This window comes from Salmo salar, chromosome ssa22 (genome assembly GCF_905237065.1).
Source record: "Salmo salar chromosome ssa22, Ssal_v3.1, whole genome shotgun sequence".
Classification (NCBI taxonomy): Eukaryota; Metazoa; Chordata; class Actinopteri; order Salmoniformes; family Salmonidae; genus Salmo; species Salmo salar.
Window position 1 is genome coordinate 61,264,770 of NC_059463.1, and position 17,712 is coordinate 61,282,481.

At 45.2% G+C, this 17,712-nt stretch overlaps 1 protein-coding gene across 2 annotated transcripts in view; it reads right to left on the reverse strand.

Annotated features, from left to right (window-relative positions):
* LOC106583822 (MAP kinase-activated protein kinase 2) overlaps positions 1 to 12,905 on the reverse strand; it is a 42,972-nt gene extending 30,067 nt beyond the window's left edge. For both annotated transcript variants that reach the window (XM_014168421.2, XM_014168419.2), the window contains exon 1: positions 11,270 to 12,905. In XM_014168421.2, the coding sequence (XP_014023896.2) occupies positions 11,270 to 11,515 (246 nt within the window). In that variant the 5' untranslated portion in view covers positions 11,516 to 12,905. The remainder of the gene's footprint in view (positions 1 to 11,269) is intronic.
* Between the last annotated feature and the right edge of the window lie 4,807 nt (positions 12,906 to 17,712).

Here is a 17,712-nt window from a genome sequence, read left to right on the forward strand (position 1 = left end):
ATAACACCTGTCTCCAGATTACAACAGCCTTCTGTGCTCTCTTTCAACTCCCCCCCCAATATTTGCAATCAAACGTCAGAATTATTTGCCAAAAAGCATATTTTACATTCAAATGCCTCTCCTGTGAAGTTCCTGAAATGAGTCACAATTATTTGAATGATTCAATGGATGTTTTGTGCACAAAGGTGATGACTAAAGTGTCTTATTAGGAATTTTCAAATGTGACTTCTCTACGTGGCCGTCTATGGTAATTGTCTTTCTGGGCCGAGCGTCAGTTAAACTGAAGTACCAAAACAAAACTGTAGGAGCAGTCAAAACTGTATTTCTAGACGGAAACCCCACCCCCTTCGAGAAAAGAGTGGGGGGGGAGAGGGAAACTCACTTAAACATGCATTGGCCAATCAAAACCTAATATAGACGCAGCTTTTGTCATGTTTATAATACTGTCCTCCAACTGTTTGAACAACATAGCCTGTTAACTTTGTTTAGATCAGAGGTCACCATCCTTTTCTGAGTTCAGATCACTTTGAGTCAAAATGCAAGCTGAAATCTACCGCTCAGATATATATTTTTTAAATGACTTAAATAACATAAGCCTACGCAACATTAACAAATTAAAAACAGTTCTGTAGCAATGAGGTTTGTACAGTAGTAGGCCCAATACGTTTTCACTGCATATTGGCTATGCATGAATTGCCCTGCCAATGTTGTTCTTCTCAGACCATATAGAAATTATATTAAAACATTTTAGGTAAATTATTTCACTGGTAATATATAATATGTTGTTTTACTTGTGAGACACATCTGAGTGACTGATGGCCTGCATCTGATGGTCAGTCTGAGGGGAGGGAGAGGGCTGTGGTGAGGCTGCCTCGCTCCCTGGCGCCAAGGCCGCTGAATCAATTACCTATTGCCAACAGCACAAAACAGATAATAGGAACGCTAGGCTTCATCATTGTTCTTTTTTTTTTTTTTTTACAGAAATGTTTGGTGATCGACTAGGAATGCCTTGGACATCAACCAGGTCGATGGCGATTGCCCAGTTGGTGACCACTGGTTTAGAGGTTAAAATCAAGGGGCCTACCTGGATAAGATGATTATTTCTCAGAATGAGTTGCCAATTCCTGATATACATATTTCTATGTCCATTGCACACTACCATCCCTACCTAGGCCTGTAGAACTTCCATTGCTCTTTCACACCGAGGATTGGTCATTATTGAGGGGGGAGATTGTTGAAAAGTTTTTTCAAATAGCTTGTGAGTTACTATAGTTTTAAAAAGGTTAGGGGGCAGTATTTTGACGTCCGGATGAAAAGCGTGCCCAAAGTAAACTGCCTGCTACTCAGGCCCAGAAGCTAGGATATGCATATTATTTGTAGATTTGGATAGAAAACACTCTGCAGTTTCTAAAACTGTTTGAATAATGTCTGTGAGTATAACAGAACTGATTTGGCAGGCGAAACCTCGAGCACAATCCATCCAAGGAAACATTTTTTTTGAGGTCAATCTGTTTTCCATTAGTTTTCTATGGGAAGCCCTTTTTAATAAGAATATGGTTGTCGTTCCTATGGCTTCCACTAGATGTCAACAGTCTATAGAAATTGGTTGATGATTTTTTTTTGTTGAGAAATGAAGAAGTAGTCCTATTCTTTCCATGTGTCACTCAGATGGACCCAAGTCTTTTGGTGCGCATGACCTGGAACGCGCTTCACGTTGTTTTTATCCGGTATTGAACACAGTATATCCCGTCTTAAATTTGATCGATTATTTACGTTTTAGGGTACCTAAATTTGGATTAGGAAAGTTGTTTGAAATGTTTGGACCAAGTTTACCGGTAAATTATTAGATACTTTGTAGGCATGTTGGGCGAGTTGAAACCGGTGTATTTCTGAATCAAACGCGCCAAATAAATGGACATTTTGGGGATATAAAGAAGGAATTTATCGAACAAAATGGACCATTTGTGATGTTTCTGGGACATTTTGGAGTGCCAACAGAAGAAGATCTTCAAAGGTAAGGCATGAATTATATCGTTATTTCTGTCTTTTGTCGCGCACCTGCCTGGTTGAAATCTGATTTTCATGTGTTTGTATGCGGGGTGCTGTCCTCAGATAATCGCATGGTCTGCTTTGGCCGTGAAGCCTTTTTGAAATCTGACACCGCGGCTGGATTAACAAGAAGTTAAACTGTATTTTGACGTATAACACTTGTATGTTTTATGAATTCTTATTATGAGTATTTCTGCTTTTGAATTTGGCGCGCTGCAATTTCACTGGATGTTGTCAAAGCAATCCCGTTAATGGGATTCGAGCGGGAATAGGGGTGAAGGGATCCCTAAGAGTTTTGTAATATATTATCATTGGCAATTGAACACTCCAAACAAAAAGACCATGAGGAAACTGACAAATCTCCTACATGATGGTTATGAAATACACCAAAAAAATAAAAAAATAAATGTGTGTTTCTCACAAGTGTAGCAGGTTGTGAACTGCTGCAAACAACGCTTCCACTGAGAATGACAACGGTAAATGACTGTAATTAATATATGCAATAACAGAAATGAATGTAACCAAATGACGGGGATTAACGGTACCTTTACTACTGGGGACATATGTAAATGGGGAATTGCTCAAAAATAAAAAAATAAATAAACAGTTGAAGGGCAAACAATGCAGTAATTGAAAATGAACGCGCAAGAATTGGCGGGAGACAGCTGAGCCATTTTGGATTGAGACTTCACCACATACATCTCCCCTTCTTCTTCTTCTCTCATCATTTAAAATTTTACTCAAGACATCTTATCCTCACACATATTTGAGATGTTTTTCCACTGACGGCCGCAACTCAATAAAGCAGCTTTTGGCCTTCTGCCCAAATTACGACCTTCCTAAATAGGCCTACGAGCATGTGATATGAAACAATCTCGAGCCATTTTAAAAAGCTAATGATCCTCGATTCCTCTGTGACTAAGTTATGCTTTCTGGTGAAATATTAAGAATGATTTAAATGTATTTCTGTATAGACAGACAGTAATTATATAACTTTGGCAAATGTATTTCCATTTACTGGACCCACCACTATATCATTTCTCTCCTGTTCTATTGGTTTTCATATCAACTTTCTTTTGTTGTCCAGAAGTCAAAATGCACAATCCTGGTCATATTACCAACCCATCATAGTTGTTGATAACCTGTCTGGGCTAGGGGGCAGTATTTTCACGGCCGGATGAAAAATGTACCCAAATTAAACAGGTTACTACTCGGGCCCAGGAACTAGAATATGCATATTATTAGTAGATCTGGATAGAAAACACTCTGAAGTTTCTAAAACTGTTTGAATGGTGTCCGAGTATAACAGAACTCATATGGCAGGCAAAAACCTGAGAAAATTCCAAGCAGGAAGTGGAAAGTCAGAATTGTAGTTCTTCTTTTGATTCTCTATCGAAGCTACAGTGTCTGTGGGGGACATTCACTCGCCAATGTAAAATGCTGTTTTTGGATATAAATATGAACTTTATTGAACAGAACATACATGTATTGTATAACATAATGTCCTAGGAGTGTCATCTGATGAAGATCGCCAAAGGTTAGTGCTTCATTTAGCTGTGTTTTGGGTTTTAATGACACATGTCCTTGCTTGGAAAATGGCTGTGTGATTATTTTTGTCTATGTACTCTCCTAACATAATCTAATGTTTTGCTTTCGCTGTAAGGCCTTTTTGAAATCGGACAATGTGGTTAGATTAACGAGAAGTTTATCATTAAAATGGTGTAAAATAGTTCTATGTTTGAGAAAGTTAAATTATGACATTTTGTTGTTTTTGAATTTTCCACCCTGATATTTCACTGGCTGTGTCCCGCAGGTGGGACGCTGTCGTCCCACCTAGCCCATAGAAGTTAATGGATTCCCCCTCTTTCTAAGTTTCTAATATATATTTTCGTCTCTGTCACATATGGAACTGCTATCAGGTGCTCTGTCCAGAATGGTGTTATCCCAGGTGCCCTGTCCAGAATGGTGTTTTCCCAGGTGCCCTGTCCAGAATGGTGTTTTCCCAGGTGCCCTGTCCAGAATGGTGTTTTCCCAGGTGCCCTGTCCAGAATGGTGTTTTCCCAGGTGCCCTGTCCAGAATGGTGTTTTCCCAGGTGCCCTGTCCAGAATGGTGTTTTCCCAGGTGCCCTGTCCAGAATGGTGTTTTCCCAGGTGCCCTGTCCAGAATGGTGTTTTCACGCAAATTGCATTTTGGCAAATGTTTGAAAATGCCGTTTTATTAGATGCTTCATTAATAAAAGCATTACCATAATCAACAAGTGACTTCTGTCAATCTTACAGGTCACGTTGTTCCGGCACCACATTTTCCCCTAACAGAAGCCCTGTCCCTCTGTGCACGCACACACACACACACACACACACACACACACACACACACACACACACACACACACACACACACACACACAGAGGAGAGGAAGTGAAAGCAGAGTGTTTAGTGAAGACGGGTGGAGCTGTCAAGAGAAACACTTACTCCCTCAACAAGAAAATAGACCCAACATTCATTAGAAGATGGTGGCTGACCACCGAACATCGGCCACCATTTCCTGTTGATTTTCCGGGTTTATTCCAACATGTTGTAGCTGTCTGCTGTAGTAGGCTACCGGAAGCATCTCTAATGTAGAGTTTGGTTCTTAGTCCGAGGCCTTTGATTTCTCCTCGGTCCATGCCGTATCACATAAACACATATCTCTCTCTTCCCTCTCTCAGTCTCTCTCGCTTCCCTCTCTCAGTCTCTCTCGCTTCCCTCTCTCAGTCTCTCTCGCTTCCCTCTCTCAGTCTCTCTCGCTTCCCTCTCTCAGTCTCTCTCGCTTCCCTCTCTCAGTCTCTCTCGCTTCCCTCTCTCAGTCTCTCTCGCTTCCCTCTCTCAGTCTCTCTCGCTTCCCTCTCTCAGTCTCTCTCGCTTCCCTCTCTCAGTCTCTCTCGCTTCCCTTTCTCAGTCTCTCTCGCTTCCCTCTCTCAGTCTCTCGCTTCCCTCTCTCAGTCTCTCTCGCTTCCCTCTCTCAGTCTCTCTCGCTTCCCTCTCTCAGTCTCTCTCGCTTCCCTCTCTCAGTCTCTCGCTTCCCTTTCTCAGTCTCTCGCTTCCCTTTCTCAGTCTCTCGCTTCCCTTTCTCAGTCTCTCTCTCTTCCCTTTCTCTGATGGATACTAATCTGCAGTGTAATAAACCTGGTGTGTAGCTGATATCTGTTTCACTGCTTTGACAGATATCCCATCAGGTGTCAGGAGAGCTTACCTGGATGGGCAGAGCAGTGATGTTACCAGCAGCTCTCCAGGCAGTCTGTGACACACTCTCTGGCATAAGAGCTGTAGTCCCCATCCATCAACACACAAACACACACGGTCTACCGAAACTTCTGTACTTTTTAGATACTCAAATCTGTTAGTTTCGGTACTTATGAAGAATGTGTCAAACCTGTCTACATCAGAGCAGCAGACCCCTTATCATAGTGCACCCTGCCTGCTCCACCAACTCACTGCTAGCCTGGGAGTCTGGGCTGCACCCTGCCTGCTCCACAAACTCACTATTAGCCTGGGAGTCTGGGCTGCACTCTGCCTGCTCCAACAACTCACTATTAGCCTGGGAGTCTGGGCTGCACCCTGCCTCCTCCACTAACTCACTGCTAGCCTGGGAGTCTGGGCTGTATCATGTTAGCTCCACTAACTAACTGCTAGCCTGGGAGTCTGGGCTGTATCATGTTAGCTCCACTAACTAACTGCTAGCCTGGGAGTCTGGGCTGTATCATGTTAGCTCCACTAACTCACTGCTAGCCTGGGAGTCTGGGCTGCATCATGTTAGCTCCACTAACTCACTGCTAGCCTGGGAGTCTGGGCTGCATCATGTTAGCTCCACTAACTCACTGCTAGCCTGGGAGTCTGGGCTGCACTCTGCCTGCTCCAACAACTCACTGCTAGCCTGGGAGTCTGGGCTGCACCCTGCCTGCTCCACAAACTCACTGCTAGCCTGGGAGTCTGGGCTGCATCATGTTAGCTCCACAAACTCACTGCTAGCCTGGGAGTCTGGGCTGCATCATGTTAGCTCCACAAACTCACTGCTAGCCTGGGAGTCTGGGCTGCATCATGTTAGCTCCACTAACTCACTGCTAGCCTGGGAGTCTGGGCTGCATCATGTTAGCTCCACTAACTCACTGCTAGCCTGTACTGGGAGTCTGGGCTGCATCATGTTAGCTCCACTAACTCACTGCTAGCCTGTACTGGGAGTCTGGGCTGCATCATGTTAGCTCCACTAACTCACTGCTAGCCTGTACTGGGAGTCTGGGCTGCATCATGTTAGCTCCACTAACTCACTGCTAGCCTGTACTGGGAGTCTGGGCTGCATCATGTTAGCTCCACTAACTCACTGCTAGCCTGTACTGGGAGTCTGGGCGGCATCATCTTAGCTCCACCAACTAACTGCTAGCCTGTACTGGGAGTCTGGGCTGCATCATGTTAGCTCACTAACTCACTGCTAGCCTGTACTGGGAGTCTGGGCTGCATCATGTTAGCTCCACTAACTCACTGCTAGCCTGTACTGGGAGTCTGGGCTGTATCATGTTAGCTCCACTAACTCACTGCTAGCCTGTACTGGGAGTCTGGGCTGTATCATGTTAGCTCCACTAACTCACTGCTAGCGTGGGAGTCTGGGCTGCGTCATGTTAGCTCCAATAACTCACTGCTAGCCTGCACTGGGTTATATGTGTATCATGTTAGCTCCATTAACTCACTGCTAGCCTGGGCTGGGTTATATGTGTATCATGTGTAGTAGGCCTACCTCAACTCATTGTAAAGGGTTTAGCTCTTGGGTAGAGGGCAGTATTTTCACGTCCGGATGAAAAGTGTGCCCAAAGTAAACTGCCTGTTACTCAGGCCCAGAAGCTAAATATTTCATACAAATATTTACACATGTTAAGTTTGCTTAAAATAAACGCAGTTGACAGTGAGAGGACGTTTCCTTTATTGCTGAGTTTATATACCATGGGTTATATGTGTAGTCCTACCTATATACCATGGGTTATATGTGTAGGCCTACCTATGTACCATGGGTTATATGTGTAGGCCTACCTATGTACCATGGGTTATATGTGTAGGCCTACCTATGTACCATGGGTTAAACGTGTGGGCCTACCTATGTACCATGGGTTAAACGTGTGGGCCTACCTATGTACCATGGGTTATACGTGTGGGCCTACCTATGTACCATGGGTTATACGTGTAGGCCTACCTATGTACCATGGGTTATACGTGTAGGCCTACCTATGTACCACGGGTTATACGTGTAGGCCTACCTATGTACCATGGGTTATACGTGTAGGCCTACCTATGTACCATGGGTTATACGTGTAGGCCTACCTATGTACCACGGGTTATACGTGTAGGCCTACCTATGTACCATGGGTTATACGTGTGGGCTGGAGGTCTGCTGGGTGCAGGGTTCTGTTTCAGCCCAGCAATAACACACCTGATACAACTTAGCAAATCAAATGAGTTGAAAATCAAGTGTGCTATTGCTGGTCTGGAATAGAAGTCTGTTCCCCCAGTAGATCTATTACTGGTCTGGAATAGAAGTCTGCTCCCCCCAGTAGATCTATTACTGGTCTGGAATAGAAGTCTGCTCCCCCCAGTAGATCTATTACTGGTCTGGAATAGAAGTCTGCTCCCCCCAGTAGATCTATTACTGGTCTGGAATAGAAGTCTGCTCCCCCCAGTAGATCTATTGCTGGTCTGGAATAGAAGTCTGCTCCCCCAGTAGATCTATTGCTGGTCTGGAATAGAAGTCTGTTCCCCCAGTAGATCTATTACTGGTCTGGAATAGAAGTCTGCTCCCCCAGTAGATCTATTACTGGTCTGGAATAGAAGTCTGCTCCCCCAGTAGATCTATTACTGGTCTGGAATAGAAGTCTGCTTCCCCCAGTAGATCTATTACTGGTCTGGAATAGAAGTCTGCTTCCCCCAGTAGATCTATTACTGGTCTGGAATAGAAGTCTGTTCCCCCAGTAGATCTATTACTGGTCTGGAATAGAAGTCTGTTCCCCCAGTAGATCTATTACTGGTCTGGAATAGAAGTCTGCTCCCCCAGTAGATCTATTACTGGTCTGGAATAGAAGTCTGCTCCCCCCAGTAGATCTATTGCTGGTCTGGAATAGAAGTCTGCTCCCCCAGTAGATCTATTACTGGTCTGGAATAGAAGTCTGCTCCCCCCAGTAGATCAGGGATAAGTGGTTGGCCACCGCTGGTACGGAGTTTTATTTGTTCATCTGAAATGATGATTTAGTAATGATAGCCAACTCCATAATCTGTTATTGTTTAGACCAGGGGTCACCAACACGGTGCCCGCGGGCACCAGGTCGCCCCCAGGGACCACATGAGTCGCCCGCAGGCCTGGTCTAAAAATAGTGAGCTGCGTCTGAAATTTAATTGTATTCTGTTGCCATTCTTTTTAATCACAACTTGCATTTATATATATTTAAAAATGACAATATTTGAAAAATATTTTCATTATACATGAGTTTAGATTATAGGTCGACCGATTAATCGGAACGGCCGATTAATCAGGGCCGATTTCAAGTTTTCATAACAATCGGTAATCTGTATTTTTGGCCATGTCACTGAAAGAAAAAAAACGTTTGATTTCGAGATGATAGTTTCCGGATTCGACCATATTAATGACCCAAGGCTCGTATTTCTGTGTGTTTATTATATTATAATTAAGTCTATGATTTGATAGAGCAGTCTGACTGAGTGGTGGTAGGCAGCAGCAGGCTCGTAAGCATTCATTCAAAACAGCCCTTCGCTGTGCTTCAAGCATTGCGCTGTTTATGACTTCAACCTGGGTGGGTATAATTTGTGGAACGTTCCAACAGGAATCCCCCCCCCCCCCGAGGACTGGAGTTACCCATCCCTGAGCTAGATACTGGCCTCACGTTTAGGTAAATATAATACTGTTTTATTACAAACGTTGTTGGCTTTATAATCGTGAGAGGAATTGAACTAGCTAGTAACTCTCGGGTAGCTAGTTATACCTAGGTAGGTTAAGCAGACTTTACTCAAAACAAACCAAACTGTGGCTTGCTTCTGGTCCCTCATGCTAGCCTTTACAGTCAAATATCATTCCAGAAATGTTAAAATGAAAAAAAAATGAATATATGGCCAGCATTGTATACAATTCCTCCTGTTGCTCCAGTTGATCTTCAAATAACAAGAGAAATGCTGTGAAAACCAGCGCACTGCAAACATTCCAAAATGTTTAGTCAGCAGTGATTGTTTTGTTGACATTTAGTCCTCGCTGTAGCCCCTACAGCGCCAACCCGGCGAGCTGTAGCCCCTACAGCGCCAACCCGGCGAGCTGTAGCCCCTACAGCGCTAACCCGGCGAGCTGTAGCCCCTACAGCGCTAACCCGGCGAGCTGTAGCTCCTACAGCGCTAACCCGGCGAGCTGTAGCCCCTACAGCGCTAACCCGGCGAGCTGTAGCCCCTACAGCGCTAACCCGGCGAGCTGTAGCTCCTACAGCGCTAACCCGGCGAGCTGTAGCTCCTACAGCGCTAACCCGGCGAGCTGTAGCTCCTACAGCGCTAACCCGGCGAGCTGTAGCCCCTACAGCGCTAACCCGGCGAGCTGTAGCCCCTACAGCGCTAACCCGGCGAGCTGTAGCCCCTACAGCGCTAACCTGGCGAGCTGCAGCTCCTACAGCGCTAACCTGGCGAGCTGTAGCTCCTACAGCGCTAACCCGGCGAGCTGTAGCCCCTACAGCGCTAACCCGGCGAGCTGTAGCCCCTACAGCGCTAACCCGGCGAGCTGTAGCCCCTACAGCGCTAACCCGGCGAGCTGTAGCCCCTACAGCGCTAACCCGGCGAGCTGTAGCCCCTACAGCGCTAACCTGGCGAGCTGTAGCTCCTACAGCGCTAACCCGGCGAGCTGTAGCCCCTACAGCGCTAACCCGGCGAGCTGTAGCCCCTACAGCGCTAACCCGGCGAGCTGTAGCCCCTACAGCGCTAACCCGGCGAGCTGTAGCAAGGCATTTGATTGGTTTGACGTGCTTTGAGGAGTCATTGATTTACACCGAGTTCCAACCCTTTTTCAGCTGATTTCTGCCAGGGAACTTCCCCGGGCTTCTCGTTTTAGGGAAGCCTGTTTCATGACGAGGTTATGAGCAGACAGTGTCTCACACACACACCAGTCAGTCTGTTCTACATGCCTGGGGATGTCACCAGACAGTGATTCAGTGTAATGTAGCTCCCTGTTGAAGTCAGCTACTGTCGGGAGACAAGCTGGCATGGCAGGACTTGTTCTAACCGTGTAATGAAATAATTCATAGCTAGAATTTACTACTTCTGTCTTTCTACTGTCAGGACTATATCAAATGATTGTGGCCTTTAGTCTGGACGACCAGTAGCTGGACCAGATAACCATGAACTACTAGAACTATGACTTCATAACAGCGTTTATGGTCTGGTTAGAAACAACACTAGCCGAACCTACATCAGCCTTCTCCAACTGGTCCCGGACAACTACTTGATGTGCAGGTATTTTCTCAAGCCCGTCACTAAAACACCGGATTGAACTAGGCCTAATTGTTGTCTAACCTTAAAATGTTCTGCAACATTCTCGAACAGACTTACATTTGCACTGTTTGTTGGGTATGGCGATTGTGTGGCTTGAAACAATGAGTGATGTATTTAAAATTAAAAATAAATTTTAAAAAGGGCAGTGGCCGTGGTGACAGGGTCCCCAACCCCTCCTCAATTTTCAACTTGTCGTTCAGAACACCAGCGTTTTCATTTAAACTTTAACTTTGTAAAATGAAAAAATATTTTTTGTATAGTGATGACATCACAGCAGTTTTGAGAGAGCAGAGTGATCAATAAGACCTATCAGATCTGCTGTCCATCATTACAATTTGTTCTTAATTAACTGACTTGCCTAGTTAAATAAAAAAGGTTAACAAAACAGGAGAGAATAATGAGAAGGAAAAGCTGCTTTTGTCCTCAACACACCTACATGTAAAATGTTGATCGTTTACTCCTCAGTTACAACTGGGTACAACAAACATGTCAGTTAGTTACTGTCAACAACAACAACAATAACAATAACAACAAAAATGACAAGAGTCGCACTGTTTCAACAAAACTATAGCGGGACATTGAAAGTGTAACTAAAATAATGTCTTATTCAACAGACTACTAGATATGTATAACAAACTAACCCGTTTAATTTATTGATATTACCTTGAGGGCGTATTTATCTCCGCTCTTCTTGTGAAAGATCTCCAGCACCCTTCCATTGATACCGTGTCCCAGTACTTGACTGGTCACTTTATACTCGTCCGTTATTGCGTTTTTCTTGATCTGTAGGGTCGGTTTCACATGGAACTGTGAGAGGTGACCCGAAGGGACTGGGTTAGGTTGACCCACCGGGTTAGCTGGGCCCTGAGCCGGGGGAAACAGAGGCTGGGTCCCGGTGTTGGACAACATACTGGGACAGAACTTTCCTTCTCTCTCTCTCTGTCGGTCGGTCTCTCCTTCCTGGGTTACAGGTAGGTAGTTGGTCTCCGAAAGTGAAGTTTGGATCCTCAACAAAAAAGGACAGTGAGTTTTGAAAATAAGTCCGATAAAAAAAACAAAAATGTTCACGATAACGTTATAGTAGTCCAGGTTGAAGTGGCTAAATAAATTAGGCCGGTTAGTTAGCTGCTTTAGGCTTGGCTAACGTTAGCTTAAACCCATCTCGGTGGTCCGTCCGCCTATTCCAGGTAGATTCAAACAGATTTCAAGCCGTTTCAAATGGTGTAGGTTATTAATAAACAACTATGGCACTAAGTGCGAAAGTATATTTCAACACCTTGCGGCGTACGATTAAAACACAAACTGACTTGATAAATTTAAAAAAAAAAACACACAAAAACTCAAGACACCAGAGTGCACACTCACAATCCCCGACTTTCCGATAATAGTCACGGTGCGTTCAAGACTACTGAGTTCTCGGGGGGGAAGAAAAAAAAAACCGAGGTAATATCGTGACTTCAGTGATCTTTTAAGTAGGAAAGTTGGAGTTCAAGGAATGCCAGAGTTTCCGAGTTGGATGACCGTTAAAAAAAAATGTCACTCAACTACTTTTCACAGTCGTAACTCGAGTTTCTCAGTTGCCATGAAATCCGAATGTTGGGGATTTCCGAGTTCAAAGTTCCCAAGTTGTCTTGAATGCGGCATCACACGGGGAGGGGTTCCTCTGATGACGTCACGGCACGAGATAATGACGCCGCTGAAAATGTTCTGCGTTCAAGACAACTGGGATCTCGGGGGGGGGAATGAGGTCAAATCATGACGCCAGTGATCTTTAGGACGGAGCTCTAGGAAGATGCCCGAGTTTCCGACTTGAAATCCCAATTTGGATGATCTTTCAAACTATTTTTTTCCCAGTTTTGGAGCTCGTTTTTCTTTTTTCTCTTCCCCCGAGTATCCAGTTGTTTTGAACGCTTTGAAATCGGAAATGAGATTTCCGAGTTCCCAGGGGTGCTGAACGCGGCAATTGTCCTTCAACTCTGGTTAGCTGCAGCCCAATATGGCGACCGGTGTGTCGAGTGGGTGTGTCGAAAGGGTGGGTGTATAGAAAGCGAATAATCTGATTGGGCAGATTTGTTGCCACTCAAGACCGTTTTGCGTACCTGATTGGGCTTCCTACTGTGTATCATCAAATCAAATTGTATTGGTCACATACACATGGTTAGCAGATGTTATTGCAGGTGTAGCGAAATGCTTGTGTTTCTAGTTCCGACGATGCAGTAATATCTAACATGTAATCTAAAAATTCCCCAACAACTACCTTATACACACAAATCTAAGTAAAGGAATGGAATAAGAATATATATATAAAAAAAAAAATTTAAAATCAAATGTATTTATATAGCTCTTCTTACATCAGCTGATATCTCAAAGTGCTGTACAGAAACCCAGCCTAAAACCCCAAACAGCAAGCAATGCAGGTGTAGAAGCACGGTGGCTAGGAAAAACTCCCTAGAAAGGCCAAAACCTAGGAAGAAACCCAGAGAGGAACCAGGCTATGAGGGGTGGCCAGTCCTCTTCTGGCTGTGCCGGGTGGAGATTATAACAGCACATGGCCTAGATGTTCAAATGTTCATAAATGACCAGCATTGTCAAATAATGATAATCATAGTAGTTGTCGAGGGTGCAACAAGTCAGTAACACAAGAGTAAGTGTCAGTTGGCTTTTTCATAGCCGATCTTTGAGAGTATCTCTACCGCTCCTGCTGTCTCTAGAGAGTTGAAAACAGCAGGTCTGGGACAGGTAGCACGTCCGGTGAACAGGTCAGGGTTCCATAGCTGCAGGCAGAACAGTTGGAACTGGAGCAGCAGCACGGCCAGGTGAACTGGGGACAGCAAGGAGTCATCAAGCCAGGTAGTCCTGAGGCATGGTCCTAGGGCTCAGGTCCTCCGAGAGAGAGAAAGAAAGAAAGAGAAAGAGAGAATTAGAGAGAGCATATTTAAATTCACACAGGACACCGGATAAGACAGGAGAAATACTCCAGATGTAACAGACTGACCTTAGCCCCCCGACACATAAACTACTGCAGCATAAATACTGGAGGCTGAGACAGGAGGGGTCAGGAGACACTGTGGCCCCATCCGATGAAACCCCCAGACAGGGCCAAACAGGTAGGATATAACCCCACCCACTTTGCCAAAGCACAGCCCCCACACCACTAGAGGGATATCTCCAACCACCAACTTACCATCCTGAGACAAGGCCGAGTATAGCCCACAAAGATCTCCGCCACAGCATAGCCCAAGGGGGGGCACCAACCCAGACAGGAAGACCACGTCAGTGACTCAACCCACTCAAGTGACGCACCCCTCCCAGGGACGGCATGGAAGAACACCAGTAAACCAGTGACTCAGCCCCCGTAATAGGGTTAGAGGCAGAGAATCCCAGTGGAAAGAGGGGAAACCGGCCAGGCAGAGACAGCAAGGGCGGTTCGTTGCTCCAGCCTTTCCGTTCACCTTCACACCCTTGGGCCAGAGTACACTTAATCATAGGACCTACTGAAGAGATGTGTCTTCAGTAAAGACTTAAAGGTTGAGACTGAGTCTGCGTCTCTCACATGGGTAGGCAGACTATTCCATAAAAATGGAGCTCTATAGGAGAAAGCCCTGCCTCCAGCTGTTTGCTGAGCAATGACAGAGCGGCATAGGAAAGATGCAATAGATGGTATAAAATACAGTATATACATATGAGATGAGTAATGTAAGATATGTAAACATTATTAAAGTGGCCAATTATTTCAAGTCTATGTATATAGGCAGCAGCCTCTCTGTGTTAATGATGGCTATTTAACAGTCTGATGGCCTTGAGATAGAAGCTGTTTTTCAGTCTCTCGGTCCCAGCTTTGATGCAAATGTACTGATCTCGCCTTCTGGATGATAGCGGGGTGAACAGGCAGTGGCTCGGGTGGTTGTTGTCCTTCATGATCTTTTTGGCCTTCCTGTGACATCGGGTGGTGTTGGGCAGGTAGTTTGCCCCCGGTGATGCGTTGTGCAGACCTCACTACCCTCTGGATAGCCATGCGGTTGTGGGCAGTGCAGTTGCCGAACCAGTTGGTGATGCAGCCCGACAGGATACTCTCAATTGTGCATCTGTAACAGTTTGTGAGGGTTTTAGGTGACAAGTCACATTTCTTCAGCCTCCTGAGGTTGAAGAGGCGCCGTTGTACCATTTCAGTTTGTCCGTGATGTGTACGCCGAGGAACTTAAATCGTTCCCCTTCTCCACTTCTGTCCCGTCGATGTGGATGTGGATGGGGCGGTGCTCCCTCTGCTGTTTCCTGAAGTCCACTATCAGCTCCTTTGTTTTGTTGACGTTGAGTGAGAGGTTATTTTCCTGACACCACACTCCGAGGGCCCTCACCACCTCCCTATAGGCCGTCTCGTCATTGTTGGTAATCAAGACTGCTACTGTTGTGTCGTCTGCAAACTTGATGATTGAGTTGGAGGCGTGCATGGCCACTCAGTCGTGGGTGAACAGGGAGTACAGTAGAGGGCTGAGAACACACCCTTGTGGGGCCCCAGTGTTGAGGATCAGCGGGGTGGAGATGTAGTTACCTACCCTCACCACCTGGGGGCGGCCCATCAGGAAGTCCAGGACCCAATTGTACAGGGCGGGGTCAAGACCCAGGGCCTCCAGCTTAATGATGAGCTTGGAGGGTACTATGGTGTTGAAGGCTGAGCTGTAGTCGATGAACAGCATTCTTACATAGGTATTCCTCTTGTCCAGATGGGATAGGGCAGTGTGCAGTGTGATGGCGAATGCATCGTCTGTGGACCCGTTGGGGCGGTATGCAAACTGAAGTGGGTCTAGGGTGACAGGTGAGGTGATCCTTGACTAGCCCCTCAAAGCACTTCATGATGACAGAATTGAGTTGCAGATTGGTTGCCTCAATACCGTTTTGCGTGTCTGATTGGGCTGCACGGCGAGTCGATAAGCCGGCGACCAGTGTGCACCGGCATTGTATGAACATGTTGACATGAGAGAGGACCGTGATACCACGGCTGTGTCGCCGGCGTTCGCTAACGTGCCAATTCCCCCCCCCCCCCTCCCATGATTTTATTTCAAGTAGGATAGCAGCCTACACAAGAAATAACTCATATTGATCACCGTCCAGATGTCACCTTGACACATACAGTCTACTACTCAACGTGGAGGGCTGAACTGCCACAACACCGAGACACCGTGCCCTTCACACCCGCTTGACAGCACTACTATCCAGTAACCGGAGTTGGAAGTATCTACCTTGTCGTCTTATTCTGTGGATTTGTTTTTTATGGTGGTTGGCAACCAACTTTAAGGTGCATTAGCGCCATCAACTGGACTGGAGTGTGGACCAGAGAAAGGGAAGGTATAAATCCTATCCAATATTATCGTCTCACTACCTCGTAGCCAATTGAGTACCACAGTATGAATCATACTACCAATAAAACCTAGTGGTCAAACCCGGAAATGGTTCCAATCGTTTTTTTTTTTTCACCATTCATTTTCCCATAGGGGATTTTAGTACTACTTCATATAAGGTCTGTGTTTCGTGTAGGCTTACCCCCGGCGTGACGTTTTGATAACCGCGAAAATCTCTATCGGACAAAGTAATTTAATATATTCACCTGTAATTAACCCCCCCCCCCCCCAAAACAAGACTAATTAGCTGCTAATGTGGCTAACACAGAACTACACTTCTTGTCACAAGATTTGATGTCATCCCTCAAGACAAATTTCTCCAAGCAAACTCATCGATAAAGTATCATGTATCCTAGCAAGTAGCGTAGGTATTATATCCTTTTTAGTTTCTCCTGTAAATAATTGATATCGTGTTTCTTGTGTGGTGTTGTTTTGAGCATTTTTCAAATGACCTAGCTAGCTATCTTAACATGTTTTACATATTTTTAATTACCTTCTGCCTTTGTAGCGAACTAGTTAACCTTAGGTCTCTCCGTCGATCAGAAGCAAGGATGGTACTGTGCTATCAACTCCGATTTTATCGTTTTTTTCCCCAACCTCTGTAAGTGAGAGGCATCGCTGGAGCTGTGTGATTAAGGTAATCCCTGTTTGCTAGCTACTAAAAAAGGCATTTTAGTTAGGTCAAAGATCTGTGGTTAACTAGGTGAAAATTGGCTAAATAGCCACCAACTGTATTTACGTGTACAACTCACATTACCTTCTTTTTACAAGTAAAAAGAAAACCAGAATAGGCCAGAAGAATGACAGTTGGGACATTTTTATTGACAAGTCTTCAGTGAGCTAGCCAGCTACTCTTTCACATGGTGAAATGCTAGCTAGCGTTAGCCCACCACAGAAGGGATATTTAACTAGCTAGTTAACGTTAACTCACCGTTCGTGTAGTCAGACTTGCTAACTAACTTTAGGCCGGCACCATGGCAAGGTTAGTTGGTTAGCTAGTATGTCACCACTTAGAAAAGTCTGACTACACGAATGGTGAGCTAATGTTAACTAGTTAGCTAACTAAATATCGCCTGGAAGGCTAGGTAGTTAGGCACCTTGGTTGGCTAGTTAGCTACATTAGCTAAAGTTGACTAGCTAGCTCACAAAATAAATGGTTTTGTTCCACGGCTGCATCTGTTGTACATGACTAATCAAATGACCTGTTCAGTCAGATCGAAATGTCAACAGGGATGGAAATGAATCTAGCCCGAGGCTAGTACTTTTCAGACTGGATAGTAGACAATGTGCCAAACTAGCCTGACACAGCTGTGATATTTTGCTTTTACAAACATCGCATGCCACAGATTTATGACCTGAATGTAGAAATCGTTGTCTGCTGGCCAGTGGCCCAAAATCCTTTGTTACATCCCTGCATGTCAGTCCCATTCATATGATCCCCCTTTAAACACTGTTGGTCCTCCTCAGTGACCTCACGGCTGAGGGTTTTAACTTTCCTCTTGAGAATTATAAGTACAGTCGCATAGCTCAATAGAAATACTAAACCTCTTTTCGGGCAAATAGTAACAGACTGGTCCCGATCATCTGGTTGAGTATTCCAGAACATTCCTCCGTCCCAGTAGAAATGTCCCAATCCACATAGTAAGATTTTAGATGTGCAGATAGACCAAAACTCTGTCTATTTTACTGTCACTCAAGTCAAATCTGTGG